The sequence below is a fragment of the Entelurus aequoreus genome, linkage group LG23, assembly GCF_033978785.1.
Source record: "Entelurus aequoreus isolate RoL-2023_Sb linkage group LG23, RoL_Eaeq_v1.1, whole genome shotgun sequence".
Taxonomy (NCBI): domain Eukaryota; kingdom Metazoa; phylum Chordata; class Actinopteri; order Syngnathiformes; family Syngnathidae; genus Entelurus; species Entelurus aequoreus.
In genome coordinates, this window is record NC_084753.1 from 35,167,118 (window position 1) to 35,188,240 (window position 21,123).

General features: G+C 36.6%; 1 protein-coding gene across 1 annotated transcript in view; it reads right to left on the minus strand.

Moving 5' to 3' along the window:
* Nucleotides 1-21,123, minus strand: part of LOC133640786 (nesprin-2-like) — a 94,843-nt gene that overhangs the window by 60,306 nt on the left and 13,414 nt on the right. The window contains exons 4-5 of the mRNA XM_062034431.1: nt 6,590-6,748; nt 908-1,074 (exon numbers count right to left, since the gene is read on the minus strand). Of these exons, the coding sequence (XP_061890415.1) occupies nt 908-1,074; nt 6,590-6,748 (326 nt within the window). The remainder of the gene's footprint in view (nt 1-907; nt 1,075-6,589; nt 6,749-21,123) is intronic.

Consider the following 21,123-nt stretch of genomic DNA (forward strand, 5'->3'; position numbering starts at 1 on the left):
GAATATTGACAACATATTTTACAATCAACCGAAACGCAACCAAAATGCAACAAACATAGTGAAAAAAACCCCACCTACAATCTGAGATATCTCATAGTGACCATAGTAACTAATTAGATGACCATAGTAACTAATTAGATGACCATAGTAACTAATTAGATGACCATAGTAACTAGTATATCATGCAGATTCCAAGCATTGAAAGACTTAGTATAATTGAAGACTTTCAATTATACATCATAATGGCAGCTACACTTTCCATCTTAAACACTTTAAACAAGTATTAGGGAATGTCCGGCGGGCCAGATTGAAAAGCTCAACGGGCCTTAATTTGCCCAGGTCTGCTCCGGAAGGTCTTATCTTTGGGTCTTGGGTGCAGTTGGGTGTTCCAACAGGACAATGACCCCAAACACACATCAAAAGTGGTAAAAGAATGGCTAAATCAGGCTAGAGTTACGATTTCAGAATGGCCTTACCAAAGTCCTGACTTAAACATGTGGACAATGCTGAAGAAACAAGTCCATGTCAGAAAACCAACACATTTAGCTGAACTGCACCAATTTTGTCAAGAGGAGTGGTCCAAAATTCCAGCAGAAGCTTGTGGATGGCTACCAAAAGCGCCTTATTGCAGTGAAACTTGCCAAGGCACATGTAAGCAAATATTAACATTGCTGTATGTATACTTTTGACCCAGCACATTTTCAGTAGACCCATAATAAATTCATAAAAGAAGCAAACTTCATGAATGTTTTTTGTGACCAACAAGTATGTGCTCCAATCACTCTATCACAAAAAAATAAGAGTTGTAGAAATGATTGGAAACTCAAGACAGCCTTTTGACCAGGACTGTAGTTAAGAAGATCCAGTCTTGGTCTTCAGAACTAACGTAATCGTCGTTATCTCCTACCTGGCCTCGATGTGGTCGAACAGATGTTGCCAGCGGTCGTTGACGTTGTTTATCTTGTCGTTGACGTCGCTCTGCTTGGTCTTGTCGCTGGCGCTGATGAGCTGTTCCCCCAGCTGCTTCAGGTGGCTTTTGTTCTCGCTGGACAGGTTGATCTCCTCCATGCAGTCCTGGAGGTGCACAACGTGAGTGGAGCGTTGAGCATGGCAAGGCAACGCTAGCCCATAATAGTTCAAGCCAACGTTAAGTCTACGGCGGCTGGCGAACGCTAACATTGCGACAAGATGAACATTGAGGAATTGAAAATAAAATTAATTATTACGAATATTTATTATCGTTACTATGCAGCCCTCACTGAAACGAGTCCAGAACCAACTTTCTTACATTGCAATTTGCCTAATTTGTAATGTTTTATATGGTAGAAATTTACCCAAAGAGCTTTGCGTAAGTCCGCCATTGTAGTCGGACGTCAAAAAGTTCCTTGTTTTGCTCTATACTCTCGGTGTGGGGCAGACTGGCTCGTACATGCACGTGAATCTTCCGCTGTTGCCATTTCTAATATAAAGTAGCGTACAGTTCGAACTTATATCTGTCAGTAGACACGATATGGAAGCGCTAAAGACTACAAAATGGCTTACGGGGAAGGCAGCATCACTCTTAACAGCAATATAGATTACGGTTTGAGTCACACTTGACTAACTACTAAGGGTGTAACTGTACGTGTATTTGTATGGAACCGTTTCGGTACGGGGGTTTCGGTTCGGAGGTGTACCGAACGAGTTTCCACACGGACATATTAAGTAGCGCACCGCACGTTGTGTAAACAATGCACACCGAGGCGCAACACACGGCATGCTAGCAGCGACCGGGCTACGACAACATGTAAAACCAGAGCAGGAAGACCATCCTGCCTCGTTAAGATCTCCCGTTTGGGAACATTTCGGCTTCGCTGTGTTCAGCAGCGGTAGGGTATGATACTGCCAACACGTCAAACATGCTAACCCATTTTGAAGCGGCACCACCCCCAAGTGAACATCGCTTCAATGAAGAGAAAGACGAACAAACAGCTCCCCACCGCATTCAAGCAGCCTCTCCTCGGCGAGTCAGGCAGGGCTAAAGCAATAACAAATATTTTTATAGCAGCAGATATAAGTCCATATTGCATTACAAACTATATTTTGACCCACTTCTATGGTTGAAACTGTTTAATGTTGCACTTTTTATATGTAAAAGAAAAGTTTTGTCATTTTATTTAATTTGAGCAACAACTTGAGGCAGTTTAATGTTGATTAACGTGCACCCCGACTTAAACAAGTTGAAAAACTTATTGGGGTGTTACCATTTAGTGGTCAATTGTACGGAATATGTACTTCACTGTGCAATCTACTAATAAAAGTCACAATCAATCAATCCAAAAAAGCACTTTATATGTAAAAAAGTTTTGTTAAGAAACAATTCTGAGCCTTATCTTATTTAGTTTTTATTTTATACATGTTGACCATGTTAACCCTGGCAATGGACCCTGTGTGTATATGTATGTTATTGTTATGTTTAGCATTCATGACTGCCTGCTGTTGCACTGATCAGCCTAGTGGTGGCTCACATCCATCACACACACAGCTATTTCTATTTTTGGGCAGAATTATTATAGTATTCCCAATGTTAGAAGGATAAAGCCATTGTTTACAAATTTGGTAAATAACCAAAAAAATGTTTATTTTGTTGTTTTCTTACTATACCGAAAATGAACCGAACCATGACCTCTAAACCGAGGTACGTACCGAACCGAAATTTTTGTGTACCATTACACCCTTACTAACTACACTAGGGCAAGCTTGGAAACAAGCAATTACAGTGTCTGTTAGTCCGGGTGAGGAGTCAGTTAAGCTAGAACTAACCAGCGCCAGGCTGGAAAATCCATGCACACATAGCATTTCTCCTAGAATAACACACAACTCACATCATGTGTTTTCTGTAGTGACTGTGCCAGAGGTAAACATGCATTCTACCGAGGTGGCAAATGATGACGCCTTCAGTCTATCGCATACAGTTCGAACTTATATCTGTCAGTAGACACGATATGGAAGCGCTAAAGACTACAAAATGGCTTACGTGGGAAGGCGCCATCACTCTTACCAGAAATATAGATTACTGTTTGAGTCACACTTAACTAACTACACTAGGGCAAGCTTGGTAACAGGCAATTACAGTGTACGTTAGTCCAGGTGAGTTAGTCAGTTAAGCTGGAACTAACCAGCGTCCGGCTGGAAAATTCCTGCACACATAGCATTTTTCCTATTTTCTCCTGGAATAATACACAACTCACATCATGTGTTTCCTGTAGTGACTGTGCCAGAGGTGAGCATGCATTCTACCGAGGTGGCAAATGATGACGCCTTCAGTCTATCACATACAGTTCGAACTTATATCTGTCAGTAGACACGATATGGAAGCGCTAAAGACTACAAAATGGCTGACGGGGGAAAAAGACGCAGTCGAAGTGAAGGCACGCGAACAAGATCGACTACAAATCCTGAAAGCGGCTTGAAGATGGTATGTAAAACATAATCTATGCAGATTTTGACCAAAGAACCACCAGTACATGTTATGTAGACCGGTGTTTTTCAACCTTTTTTGAGGCAAGGCACATTTTCTTTCATTAAAAAATCCAGAAGCACACCACCAGCAGAAAACGTTAAAAAAATGAAACTCCACCAGGTCGTCGTGCCTTATTTTGAGTTTGTTTGTGTTTTCCTAGTTTCTGTCTTGCGCTGTTATTTTGGTGTCCCTTCCTGTTTTGTTGGTGTTTTCCTGTAGCAGTTTCACGTCTTCCTTTGCGTTTTTATTGACTAGTTTATTGATTATGGGACAAGCAGTAGAAAATGGTGGAGGGAACTTTTTTCGTCACTTATTGTTTGTCTTTGGTACACTAATGTATATATTTTAGGCCATTGGTTCTTTGTTTTATTTTTTTTTTTGCAAAAATATATATATATATATTTTTATATTGCTCTTTTTATCTTTGTTATGAACAATATTATGTAAACTCGAAGTTATTATTATTTTTTTGGTTCTTTGTTGTTGCTATTTTTGTATTACAACATTTTATTATTTGATCATGTTGTACTGCATTTTAATCTTTTGTTTTGTGATTGTGTGATGTTTTTGCCTGGACCCCAGGAAGAATAGTCTCCACTGCGGTGTAGACTAATGGGGATCCTTAATAAACTAAACTAAACTTTGCGCGCTATTCCCCGCACCCGCTTTGTGTTAGCAAGCAAGGCTATTGATGTTGTTGCTATCCTTCTTTGTGTGGACATTGTTGATTGTCATGTCATGTACGGACGTACTTTGTGGACGACGTAAGTTTTTGCTGTCGTCCAGCATTCTGTTTCTGTTTACTTTGTAGCCAGTTCAGTTTTACTTCCGTTTTGCATAGCCATGGCCTTTTCCTTCCCCTTTCGTTCATTGTTGGTTTAAGCGTTACATACCTTTTTACCTGCACCCTGCCTCCAGCTGTGCTGTTGTCTGCATATTGGGATCACAAGAAACCATCCTCGTCTCACCCGACACATTCCGACTTTTACCAAGCAATTAACTACCTGCCGCCACCAACTGACATGGAGTATTACATGGTTACCCTGCCGAGTTCTACACAGCCCAGACACTAAGCAACGGCACATTATTTGCAAAAAATATTTTTTGGACCAATTAGGTGAAGTTGCATAATTTCCCACGGCACACCAGACCATATCCACAGTGGTTGAAAAACACTGATGTAGACCACAAGGAAGGGTTTTACATGTGGAGAAAAATCTTAATATGACCCCTTTAAGAAATGGTTTGACAAAGAGCCGCCCCTTCTGGTCAGCCCCCCCGACACCGTGACAAACGGGTAGAACCATGAGTGAGACACAAAGCAAACCCAGCTGGGACTTGAACACCTGCCGCCTCTTTGACAATCAGAAGTCCAGACGTCCCGCAAACCTTTGTGTGGTTATCGAGTTTGCGGCACATACAGACGTCATTTGGGCGGGTGTGTGTGGGGGGGGGGGTCATGTCCCCTGCGCTTTTTCAAAAGCAAGGGTCCTAAAATAATGTAAAGCAATTGAATGGAGGCAAGTCAAACACTTGTGCCAGGCGGGAAAACCGCCACTCAGGCTGAAGCTTGTCCCTTTAGACCGCCCACGAGCTCGTCGATTGGCTTTCTTGCATTCGGGATACTGATTTACAGTGTACGGCAGCTGAGAAATTTTGCGATATAAATTTTTTTTTTTTTTTGACATTTATTTATTTACAAACCCCATTTCCGTATGAGTTGGGAAATTGTGTTAGATGTAAATATAAACTAAGAAATCCTTTTAAACCCATATTCAGTTGAATACGCTACAAAGACAACATATTTGATGTTCAAACTGATAAACTTTTTTTTTTTTTTGCAAATAATAATTAACTTAGAATTTCATGGCTGCAACACGTGTCAAAGTAGTTGGGAAAGGGCATGTTCACCACTGTGTTACATGGCCTTTTCTTTTAACAACACTCAGTAAACGATTGGGAACTGAGGAAACTAATTGTTGAAGCTTTGAAAGTGGAATTCTTTCCCATTCTTGTTTTATGTAGAGCTTCAATTGTTCAACAGTCCGGGGTCTCCGCTGTGGTATTTTACGCTTCATAATGCACCACACATTTTCGATGGGAGACAGGTCTGGACTACAGGCAGGCCAGTCTAGTACCTGCACTCTTTTACTATGAAGCCATGTTGATGTAACACGTGGCTTGGCATTGTCTTGCTGAAATAAGCAGGGGCGTCCATGGTAACGTTGCTTGGATGGCAACATATGTTGCTCCAAAACCTGTATGTACCTTTCAGCATTAATGGTGCCTTCACAGATGTGTAAGTTACCCATGTCTTGGGCACTAATGCACCCCCATACCATCACAGATGCTGGCTTTTCAACTTTGCTTCGATAACAGTCTGGATGGTTCGCTTCCCCTTTGGTCCGGATGACATGATGTCGAATATTTCCAAAAACAATTTGAAATGTGGACTCGTCAGACCACAGAACACTTTTCCACTTTGCATGAGTCCATCTTAGATGATCTCGGGCCCAGAGAAGCCGGGGGCGTTTCTGGGTGTTGTTGATAAATGGCTTTCGCTTTGCATAGTAGAGCTTTAACTTGCACTTACAGATGTAGCGACCAACTGTATTTAGTGACAGTGGTTTTCTGAAGTGTTCCTGAACCCATGTGGTGATATCCTTTAGAGATTGATGTCAGTTTTTGATACAGTGCCGTCTGAGGGATCGATGGTCCCGGTCATTCAATGTTGGTTTCCGGCCATGCCGCTTACGTGGAGTGATTTCTCCAGATTCTCTGAACCTTTTGATGATATTATGGACCGTAGATGTTGAAATCCTTAAATTTCTTGCAGTTGCACTTTGAGAAACGTTGTTTTTAAACTGTTTGACTATTTGCTCACGCAGTTGTGGACAAAGGTGTGTACCTCGCCCCATCCTTTCTTGTGAAAGACTTTCCTAATAATCCAAAGTACGAATAAATGTAGGTTTGAGTCAAGTAGTATCAAAATGGTCTTACACCCTTCAAGCCACGCCTCCCTGTATTCAAACCCAATTGTGTGCCCTCCCACTGCTGAAATCCACATTCCGTCCCCGGCAGTCTCACCTTCTTCAGCTTCTCCACCATCTCCTCGATGTTGAGGTCGGAGGCGTGCTCCACCTTGTCCTGCATGTGCGTGAGCCACTCGCAGAGCTCCTTGTTCTTCTCGTTGAAGATGACCCACGCATTGAGGCGGTCGGCGATCTCCTGCTTGCGAAGCGACACCTGAACAGAAACAGGAGAACTCTTAGACTTAGACTTAGAAAATCTTTATTGTCCCAGAGGGGCAATTTGGTTTGCAGCAGTAGTCATTGAAAACAAGATTCAACAGTAAAAACGAGGTACAACAGTAAAAAAAACAAGGTACAACAGTAAAAAACAAGGTACAACAGTAAAAACGAGGTACAACAGTAAAAACAAGGTACAACAGTAAAAACGAGGTACAACAGTAAAAACGAGGTACAACAGTAAAAAACAAGGTACAACAGTAAAAACGAGGTATAACAGTAAAAACGAGGTACAACAGTAAAAACGAGGTACAACAGTAAAAACGAGGTACAACAGTAAAAACGAGGTACAACAGTAAAAACAAGGTACAACAGTAAAAACGAGGTACAACAGTAAAAACGAGGTACAACAGTAAAAACAAGGTACAACAGTAAAAACGAGGTACAACAGTAAAAACGAGGTACAACAGTAAAAAACAAGGTACAACAGTAAAAACGAGGTACAACAGTAAAAACAAGGTACAACAGTAAAAACGAGGTACAACAGTAAAAAACAAGGTACAACAGTAAAAAACAAGGTACAACAGTAAAAACGAGGTACAACAGTAAAAACAAGGTACAACAGTAAAAACGAGGTACAACAGTAAAAAACAAGGTACAACAGTAAAAAACAAGGTACAACAGTAAAAACGAGGTACAACAGTAAAAACAAGGTACAACAGTAAAAACGAGGTACAACAGTAAAAACGAGGTACAACAGTAAAAACGAGGTACAACAGTAAAAACGAGGTACAACAGTAAAAAACAAGGTACAACAGTAAAAACGAGGTATAACAGTAAAAACAAGGTACAACAGTAAAAACGAGGTACAACAGTAAAAAACAAGGTACAACAGTAAAAAACAAGGTACAGCAGTAAAAACGACGTACAACAGTAAAAACAAGGTACAACAGTAAAAACAAGGTACAACAGTAAAAACGAGGTACAACAGTAAAAACGAGGTACAACAGTAAAAACGAGGTACAATAGTAAAACACAAGGTACAACAGTAAAAACGAGATATAACAGTAAAAACAAGGTACAACAGTAAAAAACGAGGTATAACAGTAAAAACGAGGTGCAACAGTAAAAACAAGGTACAACTGTAAAAACGAGGTATAACAGTAAAAACATGGTACAACAGTAAAAACGATGTACAACAGTAAAAACGAGGTACAATAGTAAAACACAAGGTACAACAGTAAAAACGAGGTATAACAGTAAAAACAAGGTACAACAGTAAAAAGGAGGTACAACAGTAAAAACGAGGTACAAACGAGGTACAACAGTAAAAACGAGGTACAACAGTAAAAACGAGGTATAACAGTAAAAACATGGTACAACAGTAAAAACAAGGTACAACAGTAAAAACGAGGTACAACAGTAAAAACGAGGTACAACAGTAAAAACGAGGTACAATAGTAAAACACAAGGTACAACAGTAAAAACGAGGTATAACAGTAAAAACAAGGTACAACAGTAAAAAGGAGGTACAACAGTAAAAACGAGGTACAAACGAGGTACAACAGTAAAAACGAGGTACAACAGTAAAAACGAGGTACAACTGTAAAAACGAGGTATAACAGTAAAAACATGGTACAACAGTAAAAACAAGGTACAACAGTAAAAACGAGGTACAACAGTAAAAACGAGGTATAACAGTAAAAACAAGGTACAACAGTAAAAACGAGGTACAACAGTAAAAACAAGGTACAACAGTAAAAACGAGGTACAACAGTAAAAACGAGGTGCAACAGTAAAAACAAGGTACAACTGTAAAAACGAGGTATAACAGTAAAAACATGGTACAACAGTAAAAACGATGTACAACAGTAAAAACGAGGTACAACAGTAAAAACGAGGTACAACAGTAAAAACGAGGTGCAACAGTAAAAACAAGGTACAACTGTAAAAACGAGGTATAACAGTAAAAACATGGTACAACAGTAAAAACGATGTACAACAGTAAAAACGAGGTACAACAGTAAAAACAAGGTACAACTGTAAAAACGAGGTATAACAGTAAAAACATGGTACAACAGTAAAAACAAGGTACAACAGTAAAAACAAGGTACAACAGTAAAAACAAGGTACAAATACATAAAATACATACAACATACAAACCATCATGAAGGCATTGAGCTAAAAACTAAAAACATTTGTAACACAATAACAACTAATCATCACACGTCGCTTCCCACTAAAGTGACTGCATCGCAGCTAGGCTTGTTTAAGAAGCTCATTTATAAAGTCAACAGCTGAGGGAACAAATTATCTTATGTATCTGTTGTTTTTGGCCTTTCTATTACTAGGGGCGTACCTGCATTCTGAGGGCATTGATTGATTGATTGAGACTTTTATTAGTAGGTTGCACAGTGAAGTACATATTCCGTACAATTGACCACTAAATGGTAACACCCGAATAAGTTTTTCAACTTGTTTAAGTCGGGGTCCACTTAAATTGATTCATGATACAGATATATACTATCAGATATATACTATCATCATAATACAGTCATCACACAAGATAATCACATTGAATTATTTACATTATTTACAATCAGGGGTGTGGAGGGGGGGGGGGGGTAGGATATGGACAGCAAGTAGTGGACATAGAGAGAGAGAGAGAGAGAGAGAGAGAGAGAGAGAGAGAGAGAGAGAGAGAGAGAGAGAGAGAGAGAGAGAGAGAGAGAGATCAGAAGGCATAAGAAAAAGTATCTGCATTTGATTGTTTACATTTGATTATTAGCAATCCGGGGAGGGTGTTAGTTTAGGGTTGTAGCTGCCTGGAGGTGAACTTTTATTGCGGTTTTGAAGGAGGATAGAGATGCCCTTTCTTTTATACCCTCTTCGCAGCATTGATACACCGCATGTATTCTTTGGCCAGGTCTAAACTCTGAGGAGAGAGGGTGCTGAGGGTGGACCAGAATGGCCTTTGCCTTCTGGATGACTCTGGCCTGATAGATCTGGTTCAGGGGGTTCAAGGTAGTGCCTATGGTCTTTTGGCACACCTTGATTATACCACCTAGTCTGTTTTTATTGGCCACACTGAGGTTACCAAACCAGGAAGCGATAGAATAAGTTAAAATAGACTCGATACAAGATGTATAGAACATCCTCATCAGTGTCCTATCAACCTGAAAGCTCCTCAGTCTCCTCAAGAAAAACAGCCTCTGATTGGCTTTCTTGCAAATACGGTCATCAAAGGTCAATTTATTGTCTAGAATTGTGCCTAGATACTTGTATTCACGGACTATCTCAACAGCAGAGCCATTCATGAGAACGGGTGCTTTGGCACTCTCGATGTTACCTTCTCGTCGCCGGGTCATCGGTCCGACGCTGTCACCAATTTTAATCTGGATCACACCTGAGAGTGGTGCTCTTCCACAAAAACACTCATCCAAGGCATTTAGGTTCCTGGAACTGAATGATCCTATAGACTTGTGAGGACCATTGCTCCGTGCACTGGGAACAGAAACATTCCTCAAGGTGTTCCCAGAGCGTGGCAGACGATTTTGCCAAAACAATGTCTCACTACGATGAAGTAATTACCACTGATTGATTGATTGGCTGGCGGGTTGATCATGTGACTCGTGCTTTGCCAAGGCAAACACGGTGAGAGTGAGTTTGATCACTGCATGATTGAACACCGCCTCCCCTCCCCCGACTCATTTAAACAGAAAAGCCCATTAGAGCATCTCTCGGTACGACCATCTGTCCAACACCACACACACACACATTTTTGTATTTGTTACCTTCTCGAGACCTGTGAAAAATGCCTACCTCTTTAGGACCACCCTTTCTAGATATATAAATATTTGTATTTACAACATTAATAATATATACATACTGTGAAAATATAAAAACGCTTGTTTTGAAAAATGAGTTGGAATTTCACAAGAAACAGGTAATAATTTCACAAGAAAGACTTAGAAGTTGTGCAATATTATGATAAAAGTTGGAATTTTACTCAGTTACAGTCGCAATTTTGCAAAAAAGCTTAAAAAAACACCAAAAAAAAGCTTAAAATGTTGGCAATTTTATGAAAAGAGTCGTAATTTTACTGGACAAAGGTCACAATTTTATAAGAAAACTGTAAAATGTTGACAATTTTACAATAATGATCTGAATTTTTCTTGGCAAAATTTTGACAAAAGTCATAATTTTACTCCAAAAATGTCACAGTTTTACAAGAACAACAAAAAAATGGCAATATTGGGATAAAAGTCAGAATTTTATATGACAAATGTTGCCATTTTAAAGTTAAAAGTTAAAGTACCAATGATTGTCACACACTTTTGCATTAAAAAGCAAGAATTTTACACTAAAAAAGTTATAATTTTACGACAAAATATTGCAATATTACAGAAACACAAAGAATATGAGACATTTTTTCCAATTTTATTTTAAAAAAAAAGTCGACACATTGTGAGAAAAAGACTGCTTTTGGTTAATTATTATTATTATTATTATTTTTTGTAATTGGTTTTTAATCTTCATTATTTACTTCAAGTTATTACAGTATGTCTCTATATACATATTTATTTTGCTTTTGTAATACATTTTGGCCAAAGGCATTTCAATGTCTTACACACACTTGTTATTTCATATGTTGACCAGAGGGGGAGCACTTTTAAAAGCGACACACAGTCAAAGTGAAAAATCCCTCCTTTTTGGGTCCACCCTAATGTTGATAGATTTCACCACTCAGTAACAGTCGCAATTTTACAAAAAAGCTTAAAATGCTTATAAGCTTAAAAAAAAAAAAGAAAAAAAAAAGCTTAAAATGTTGGCAATTTTATGAAAAGAGTCATAATTTTCCTGGACAAAAGTCAGAATTTTATAAGAAAACTGTAAAATCTTGTCAATATTACAATAATGATCGGAATTTTACTTGGCAAGATTTTGACAAAAGTCATAATTGTACTCCAAAAATGTCACTGTTTTACAAGAACAACAAAAAAAATTGGCAATATAGTGATAAAAGTCAGAATTTTATATGACAAATGTCGCCATTTTGCATTAAAAAGTAATCATTTTACATTAAAAAAGTAATCATTTTACGAGAAAATATTGCAATGTTACAGAAACTCAGTAACAGTCGCAATTTTACAAAAAAGCTTAAAATGCTTATAAGCTTAAAAAAAAAAAAAAAAAAAAAAAAAAGCTTCAAAGTTGGCAATTTTATAAAAAGAGTCGTCATTTTACTGGACAAAAGTCAGAATTTTATAAGAAAACTGTAAAATGTTGTCAATTTTACAATAATGATCGGAGTTTTTCTTGGCAAGATTTTGACAAAAGTCATAATTTTACTCAAAAAATGTCACTGTTTTACAAGAGCAACAAAAAAATTGGCAATATTGTGATAAAAGTCTGAATTTTATATGACAAATGTTGCCATTTTGCATTAAAAGGTAATACTTTTACATTAAAAAAAGTTATAATTTTACAAGAAAATATTGCAATATTACAGAAACAGAAAGAATATAAGAAATTGTTCCCAATTTTATTAAAAAAAAAAAAGTCGACACATTGTGAGTAAAAACTGCTTTTAGTTAATTTGTATTTTTTTTAAATTTTTTGTTTGTAATTGGTTTTTAATCTTCATTATTTACTTCAAGTTATTACAGTATGTCTCTATATACATATTTATTTTATTTTTGTAATAAATTTTGGCCATGGGCATTTCAGTTTCTTACACACACTTGTTATTTCATATGTTGACCAGAGGGGGAGCACTTTTAAAAGCGACACACAGTCAATGTGAAAAATCCCTCCCTTTTGGGTCCACCCTAATTTTGATAGATTTCACCACTCAGTAAGTCGCAATTTTACAAAACAGCTTAAAATGCTTATAAGCTTAAAAATTTTTTTTTTAAAAAGCTTCAAATGTTGGCAATTTTATAAAAAGAGTCGTAATTTTACTGGACAAAAGTCAGAATTTTATAAGAAAATTGTAAAATTTTGGCAATAGTACAATAATGATCGGAATTTTACTTGGCAAGATTTTGACAAAAGTCATAATTTTACTCAAAAAAAGTTCCCTATTTTACAAGAGCAACAAAAAATTGGCAATATTGTGATAAAAGTCAGAATTGTATATGACAAATGTCGCCATTTTGCATTAAAAAGTAATAATTTTACATTAAAAAATGTATAATTTTACGAAAAAATGTTGCAATATTACAGAAACAGAAAGAATATGAGAAATTGTTCCCAATTTTATAAAAAAAAAAAAGTCGACACATTGTGAGAAAAAGACTGCTTTTAGGTAGTTTTTTGTTTGTAATTCGTTTTTAATCTTCATTATTTACTTCAAGTTATTACAGTATGTCTCCATATACATATTTATTTTATTTTTGGAATTAATTTTGGCCAAAAGCATTTCAATTTCTTACACACACTTGTTATTTCATATGTTGACCAGAGGGGGAGCACTTTTAAAAGCAACAATGACAAAAATCCCTCCTTTTTGGGTCCACCCTAATTTTGATAGATTTCACCACTCAGTAACAGTCGCAATTTTACAAAAAAGCTTAAAATGCTTATAAGCTTAAAAAAAAAAAAGAAAAAAAAAAGCTTAAAATGTTGGCAATTTTATGAAAAGAGTCATAATTTTCCTGGACAAAAGTCAGAATTTTATAAGAAAACTGTAAAATCTTGTCAATATTACAATAATGATCGGAATTTTACTTGGCAAGATTTTGACAAAAGTCATAATTGTACTCCAAAAATGTCACTGTTTTACAAGAACAACAAAAAAAATTGGCAATATAGTGATAAAAGTCAGAATTTTATATGACAAATGTCGCCATTTTGCATTAAAAAGTAATCATTTTACATTAAAAAAGTAATCATTTTACGAGAAAATATTGCAATGTTACAGAAACTCAGTAACAGTCGCAATTTTACAAAAAAGCTTAAAATGCTTATAAGCTTAAAAAAAAAAAAAAAAAAAAAAAAAGCTTCAAAGTTGGCAATTTTATAAAAAGAGTCGTCATTTTACTGGACAAAAGTCAGAATTTTATAAGAAAACTGTAAAATGTTGTCAATTTTACAATAATGATCGGAGTTTTTCTTGGCAAGATTTTGACAAAAGTCATAATTTTACTCAAAAAATGTCACTGTTTTACAAGAGCAACAAAAAAATTGGCAATATTGTGATAAAAGTCTGAATTTTATATGACAAATGTTGCCATTTTGCATTAAAAGGTAATACTTTTACATTAAAAAAAGTTATAATTTTACAAGAAAATATTGCAATATTACAGAAACAGAAAGAATATAAGAAATTGTTCCCAATTTTATTAAAAAAAAAAAGTCGACACATTGTGAGTAAAAACTGCTTTTAGTTAATTTGTATTTTTTTTAAATTTTTTGTTTGTAATTGGTTTTTAATCTTCATTATTTACTTCAAGTTATTACAGTATGTCTCTATATACATATTTATTTTATTTTTGTAATAAATTTTGGCCATGGGCATTTCAGTTTCTTACACACACTTGTTATTTCATATGTTGACCAGAGGGGGAGCACTTTTAAAAGCGACACACAGTCAATGTGAAAAATCCCTCCCTTTTGGGTCCACCCTAATTTTGATAGATTTCACCACTCAGTAAGTCGCAATTTTACAAAACAGCTTAAAATGCTTATAAGCTTAAAAATTTTTTTTTTAAAAAGCTTCAAATGTTGGCAATTTTATAAAAAGAGTCGTAATTTTACTGGACAAAAGTCAGAATTTTATAAGAAAATTGTAAAATTTTGGCAATAGTACAATAATGATCGGAATTTTACTTGGCAAGATTTTGACAAAAGTCATAATTTTACTCAAAAAAAGTTCCCTATTTTACAAGAGCAACAAAAAATTGGCAATATTGTGATAAAAGTCAGAATTGTATATGACAAATGTCGCCATTTTGCATTAAAAAGTAATAATTTTACATTAAAAAATGTATAATTTTACGAAAAAATGTTGCAATATTACAGAAACAGAAAGAATATGAGAAATTGTTCCCAATTTTATAAAAAAAAAAAAGTCGACACATTGTGAGAAAAAGACTGCTTTTAGGTAGTTTTTTGTTTGTAATTCGTTTTTAATCTTCATTATTTACTTCAAGTTATTACAGTATGTCTCCATATACATATTTATTTTATTTTTGGAATTAATTTTGGCCAAAAGCATTTCAATTTCTTACACACACTTGTTATTTCATATGTTGACCAGAGGGGGAGCACTTTTAAAAGCAACAATGACAAAAATCCCTCCTTTTTGGGTCCACCCTAATTTTGATAGATTTCACCACTCAGTAACAGTCGCAATTTTACAAAAAAAGCTTAAAATGTTTATGAGCTTTAAAAAAAAAAAAAAAAAGCTTAAAATGTTGGCAATTTTATGAAGAGAGTCGTAATTTTACTCGACAAAAGTCACAATTTTATAAGAAAACTGTAAAATGTTGGCAATTTTACAATAATGATCGGAATTTTTCTTGGCAAAATTTTGAGAAAGTCATAATTTTACTCAAAAAATGTCACTGTTTTACAAGAACAACAAAAAAATTGGCAATATTGGGATAAAAGTCAGAATTTTATATGACAAATGTCGCCATTTTGCATTAAAAAGTAACACTTTTACATTAAAAAAGTGATAATTTTACAAGAAAATATTGCAATATTACAGAAACAGAAAGAATATGAGAAATTGTTCCCAATTTTATAAAAAAAAAAAAAAAGTCGACACATTGTGAGTAAAAACTGCCTTTAGTTCATTTTTATTTTTTTTATTTTTTGTTTGTAATTGGTTTTTAATCTTCATTATTTACTTCAAGTTATTACAGTATGTCTCTATATACATATTTATTTTGTTTTTGTAATAAATTTTGGCCAAAAGCATTTCAGTTTCTTACACACACTTGTTATTTCATATGTTGACCAGAGGGGGAGCACTTTTAAAAGCGACACACAGTCAATGTGAAAAATCCCAAATTTTTGGGTCCAACCTAATTTTGATAGATTTCACACTCAGTAGGTCGCAATTTTACAAAAAAGCTTAAAATGCTTGTAAGCTTTAAAAAAAAAAAAAAAAAAAGCTTCAAATGTTGGCAATTTTATAAGAAAAAGTCGTAATTTTACTCAACAAAAGTCACAATTTTATAAGAAAACTGTAAAATGTTAGCAATTTTACAATAATGATCGGAATTTTTCTTTGCAAAATTTTGACATAAGTCATAATTTTACTCCAAAAATGTCACTGTTTTACAAGAACAACAAAAAAATTGGCAATATTGTAATAAAAGTCAGAATTTTATATGACAAATGTTGCCATTTTAAAGTTAAAAGTTAAAGTAGCAATGATTGTCACACACTTTTGCATTAAAAAGTAAGAATTTTACATTAAAAAAGTTATAATTTTACGAGAAAATATTGCAATATTACAGAAACACAAAGAATGTGAGAAATTGTTTCCAATTTTTTTTTTTTTAAAAAGTCGACACATTGTGAGAAAAAGACTGCTTTTAGTTAATTATTATTATTATTATTATTTTTTTTTTGTAATTGGTTTTTAATCATCATTATTTACTTCAAGTTATTACAGTATGTCTCTATATACATATTTATTTTATTTTTGGAATTAATTTTGGCCAAAGGCATTTCAATTTCTTACACACACTTGTTATTTCATATGTTGACCAGAGGGGGAGCACTTTTAAAAGCGACACACTGTCAGTGTGAAAAATCCCTCATTTTTGGGTTCACCCTAATTTTGATAGATTTCACCACTACGGGTGCAAATGAGATCTCTATTTCTTGGTTTTGGTAATGTGCTTAAGGCCGATGACAAAGGAGTCACGGACCACAGATGGCCCCTGTACCGCACTTGGGGCAACCCAGCTGTAGAAACTAACTGTTAATGGCCACTATAGTCTTAGTAGCGTAGTGTATTTGTTCATCCTACGGTCACATATGGGACGCGGGTTGTCTTACGTCAGCACTGTTAGAATAATCATGTATATATACTATCCCACAACTTTAGTATGCTTAAAGTCCGTTGCTATAGTTATTAGCTACTGCGCTCAAGCTGCATTTTTTCTATCTGTGCAAGGACATAACTTCTTGTCTGAGGGGTGACCTATCTTTGTTTTAGCCCGCTAACAGCCAAGGACTTCAAGGACCTCAACGAAGATAAGATGACAGCACGCAGACGAAGCAGAGACAAGGCAGTTACAAGGCCCCAGCACATTCCGTCACCTATTGTGCGTACTGGAGCTGCTTTGCATGATATATGCCATTTTTATTCACTGGCTTTCAACCCAGCATGAGACTTTGAACTGTTTTTAGCTTTTAACTTTTTTTTTTTTTACTGTTTTTAACTTTTAAACTGTTTTTTATCTAACAAACTGTTCTTAGGGTAATTTATATTTGCTTTTTAAATGTGTATTTTTATTTCTGTTTTAAATGTTATTTTTTCAGTCTGTCCTTTGCCTCTATTTCTTTGTGGTGTACAGCCCTTTGTTTTTCAACTGTGCTTGTTTTTAAAAGGGCTTTATAAATGAAGTTGGTATGGTATGTGACCACTCCTTTTAGAGGCGGCCTCAGTGACGTTGACGGTGGAACTCCTGAATAAATAGAGGGAGCTGTACCTTAGAGCGTAGGGCGAGATTGTGACTAAGTGTGCAGCTCCATGCGTTCTCCTCATGAGCTAAATTGAACTCTGTCTCTGCACGATTCCTTGCTTTTTGTCTGATTAATAGATGTCATCAGTGTTTGAACCTGACATGCACCGGAAGTCGTAGAATCCGCTGTTCACCTGGCGGGTTTTTTCGGGCATCAATAGGGAAGTCCTTCTTTAGCTGCCGTCTTGTTTTATCATATATTGCTGCCTTTGCACTTGTCAGTGTTTACTTTTGTATGCACATTAAATCAACAAAAAATCCTGACTTTGGAGCAATGTTCACGGACTCTAGTATTTGGGTTTTTTGTTAGATGTAACGGTTTCCCGTATTGGGACCATGATTTCGGTCCTAACTTATGCAACGGTCCTCATATGGAAGGTACTTTTTCTTGTTGATGTCTCAAGGATAGAAATACAAGAACACACACACACACACACACACACACACACACACACACACACACACACACACACACACACACACACACACACACACACACACACACACACACACACACATGTAACGTCCGCTGACAGATGCTAAGACTGACTAACTTCACTACGTCTTCAACACGTCTCACGCTAGCAAACAACAAATGTGCAACACAAAGATCCTTACGAGCGATGGAAAGGATCAACAACCCACTGGGCCTGGTTTACTACAGGTGCGCTAAGCTAATTTAAAAATGTGTTTTTATTTTTTTGGGCGAATTGCGTCTGCTAAGTGAGCAGAATAAGACGTGCCGTCTATTTTGTCTTCATTAGTATGCAAAATACAAACGGTTGTAAATAAACTGTCGAGTCACAGTCCGCACAACGGTGAGTTCACTGGCCGCTGAAATTAGTAGGACAATACGGCGCTTGCCAAATACTCTCATTAGTGAAGCAGAAAGACAAACATATTAAACAGTTGGCTTTCTAACAATTAGGAGGGTTTGTGTCATGTTTGTCCACCTACAGAAACCAGATCACAACAAAAAATATATTTTTTACCCCAATTTTTCAATTTCCATACATTTTGTGAAAAAGCTCCATGGATGCTCTAGAGCAGGGGTGTCCAAAGTGCGGCCCGGGGGCCATTTGTGGCCCGCAGGTCATTTTTTAACGGCCCCACGGCACATTTTAAGAATACGATTGAAAAAAATTAAAAACATGATAAGTGGTATAAAAAAGAGCAAACAGGTGAAATGTAACAAGAAAATGTCGCAATGTTTACTCTAATAATTCTTTAAAAAATAATAATGAATCAAAATCAATGTCATTATGAATTATTATTATTATCACATTTGAGATATTTTTTGGGGGAAAATGTTGCATATTTTGTGTTTGCCATATAAAAAACTGAGCTGTTTTTTTTTAAAGAAGGGCCTAAAACGAACAAACGAAAAACATAAACAACAATAAAACGTACAATTGACGGTTGGATCTGAAGTTGATCTCGAGATTATTGTGTTAAAAGTAAACAGCAAAAAAAAGAGAATTTATTTATTAACACTATAATTATTTGGATACCTCAATCATTTTAGTGTGATTTGTTTTTTAAGTGTCATTGCGCAAAAAATAATAATGAATTAAAATCAATGTTGTTATTGACCTTTTTAAGGCTCCAATTATTATATAATCTCAAATATTCCACTTAAAAATGTTGTTGTGTGAAAATATTGCATATTTTGTATTTTTTCCATAAAAAAACAGGGTTTTCTTTGACAACAAGAGCATACAACTTAAATCTTTATATTGACAGATAGACCTAATGCTGATCTAGAGATTTAAAACTTGAATAATAACACAAATAATAATACTGAATAATGACACATTTTTGTGTGAGACAAGGTGCTACAAACATTTCTCTCTCAAGCTTTGCATCATCGTTGTTGAGACTTGAAGAAGCTTTGTTTCTAGCTAGCTGCTAAGCTAGCGCGGAGAAAGGCAGCGCCGGTCAGTAAGAAGCTACTCCCACAGACCGCGACCACTTCCCTGAGGACAGCAGGAACTTCACTCGGTGACAGAAAACACTGTGAGTAATGGCTTCCTGCGCGTCTTGCACCATACTCACGGAGAGGTTGGCTCTGCTAGAGGGCCGTGTCCGCCAGTTAGAGCAGAGTAATGTCGTAACTTTAGATGTTGCGGACACATCTGCTAGCGTTAGCTGTAGCGAGCTAACTAGCCCAGCTTGTAGCAGTCCTAAGCGGCCTACAAGCTACGGTGTACCGGTTGAGACGCATAATAGATTTAGCTCTTTAGCTAGTCCTACACCCCAGTCTACCGGGCACCACACCTTAGTTATAGGGGACTCCATCACCCGAAACATAAAGCTTAGCAAACCAGCCACAATAAAGTGTATCCCCGGGGCCAGAGCACCTGACATTGAAGCTAATCTTAGGGAGCTAACTCGCAACAGGCCTAGTAAACACGTACGACAGGCTAATCGCACCACTAATTATGCGAATATAGTTGTACACGTTGGCTCCAATGACACTAGAATGAGACAGTCAGAGATTACAAAGAGAAACATAGCCAGGACTTGTGATCTCGCCAGAAAGATGTCCAGGCATCGAGTAATTGTCTCTGGCCCCCTGCCTGCGAGAGGCAATGATGAGAGATATAGCAGATTAGTCTCGCTTAACAAGTGGTTGTCTAGCTACTGTAGGCAGCAGGGACTAACGTTTATTGATAACTGGCCCTCTTTCTGGGGCAAACCAGGCTTGCTGATGAGAGACGGCCTTCACCCTAACCAGGAAGGCGCCATCATCCTGTCTAGAAACATAGACTACTATTTAAGTCTCACTTGACTGACTACACTAGAGCAAGCCCGGTCACAGGCAATTACAATGTCTGTTAGTCCGGGTGAGGAGTCAGTTAAGCTAGAACTAGCCAGCGCCAGGCTGGATAATCCATGTACGCATAGCAATTCTCTTAGAATAATACACAATTCACATAATGTTTTTTCTGTTGTGTCTGTGTCAGGGGTGGACATGCATTCTACTGAGGTGGCAAATTATGATATGTCCAGTCTATTGCAGCACCAAGCAAACAATCGGAAAATTCCCGTCATATCAATTCCTAGATATGGTCGAAACTATTTAAAGTGCACTACGCATAATAAACGCAACATTGTTAATATTGCCACTACGGATAATCTTAACAATAACTCGTCAAAACAGCCCAATACCTATAATATGGGCTTTTTAAACATAAGATCATTGTCTCCCAAGGCGTTATTGGTTAATGAGGTCATTAGAGACAACAATCTTAACGTCATTGGTCTTAGCGAAACCTGGCTCAAACCGGACGAATTTTTTGCGCTCAATGAGGCATCTCCTCCTAACTATACGAATGCGCATGTTGCCCGCCCTCTTAAAAGGGGAGGGGGTGTCGCACTAATATACAATGAAAATTTCAACCTTACCCCTAACCTAAATAATAAATATAAATCGTTTGAGGTGCTTACTATGAGGTCTGTCACACCGCTACCTCTCGACCTGGCTGTTATCTACCGCCCCCCTGGGCCCTATTCGGACTTTATCAGTGAATTCTCAGAGTTCGTTGCTGATCTAGTGACGCACGCCGACAATATAATCATAATGGGGGACTTTAATATCCATATGAATACCCCATCGGACCCTCAGTGCGTGGCGCTCCAAACCATAATTGATAGCTGTGGT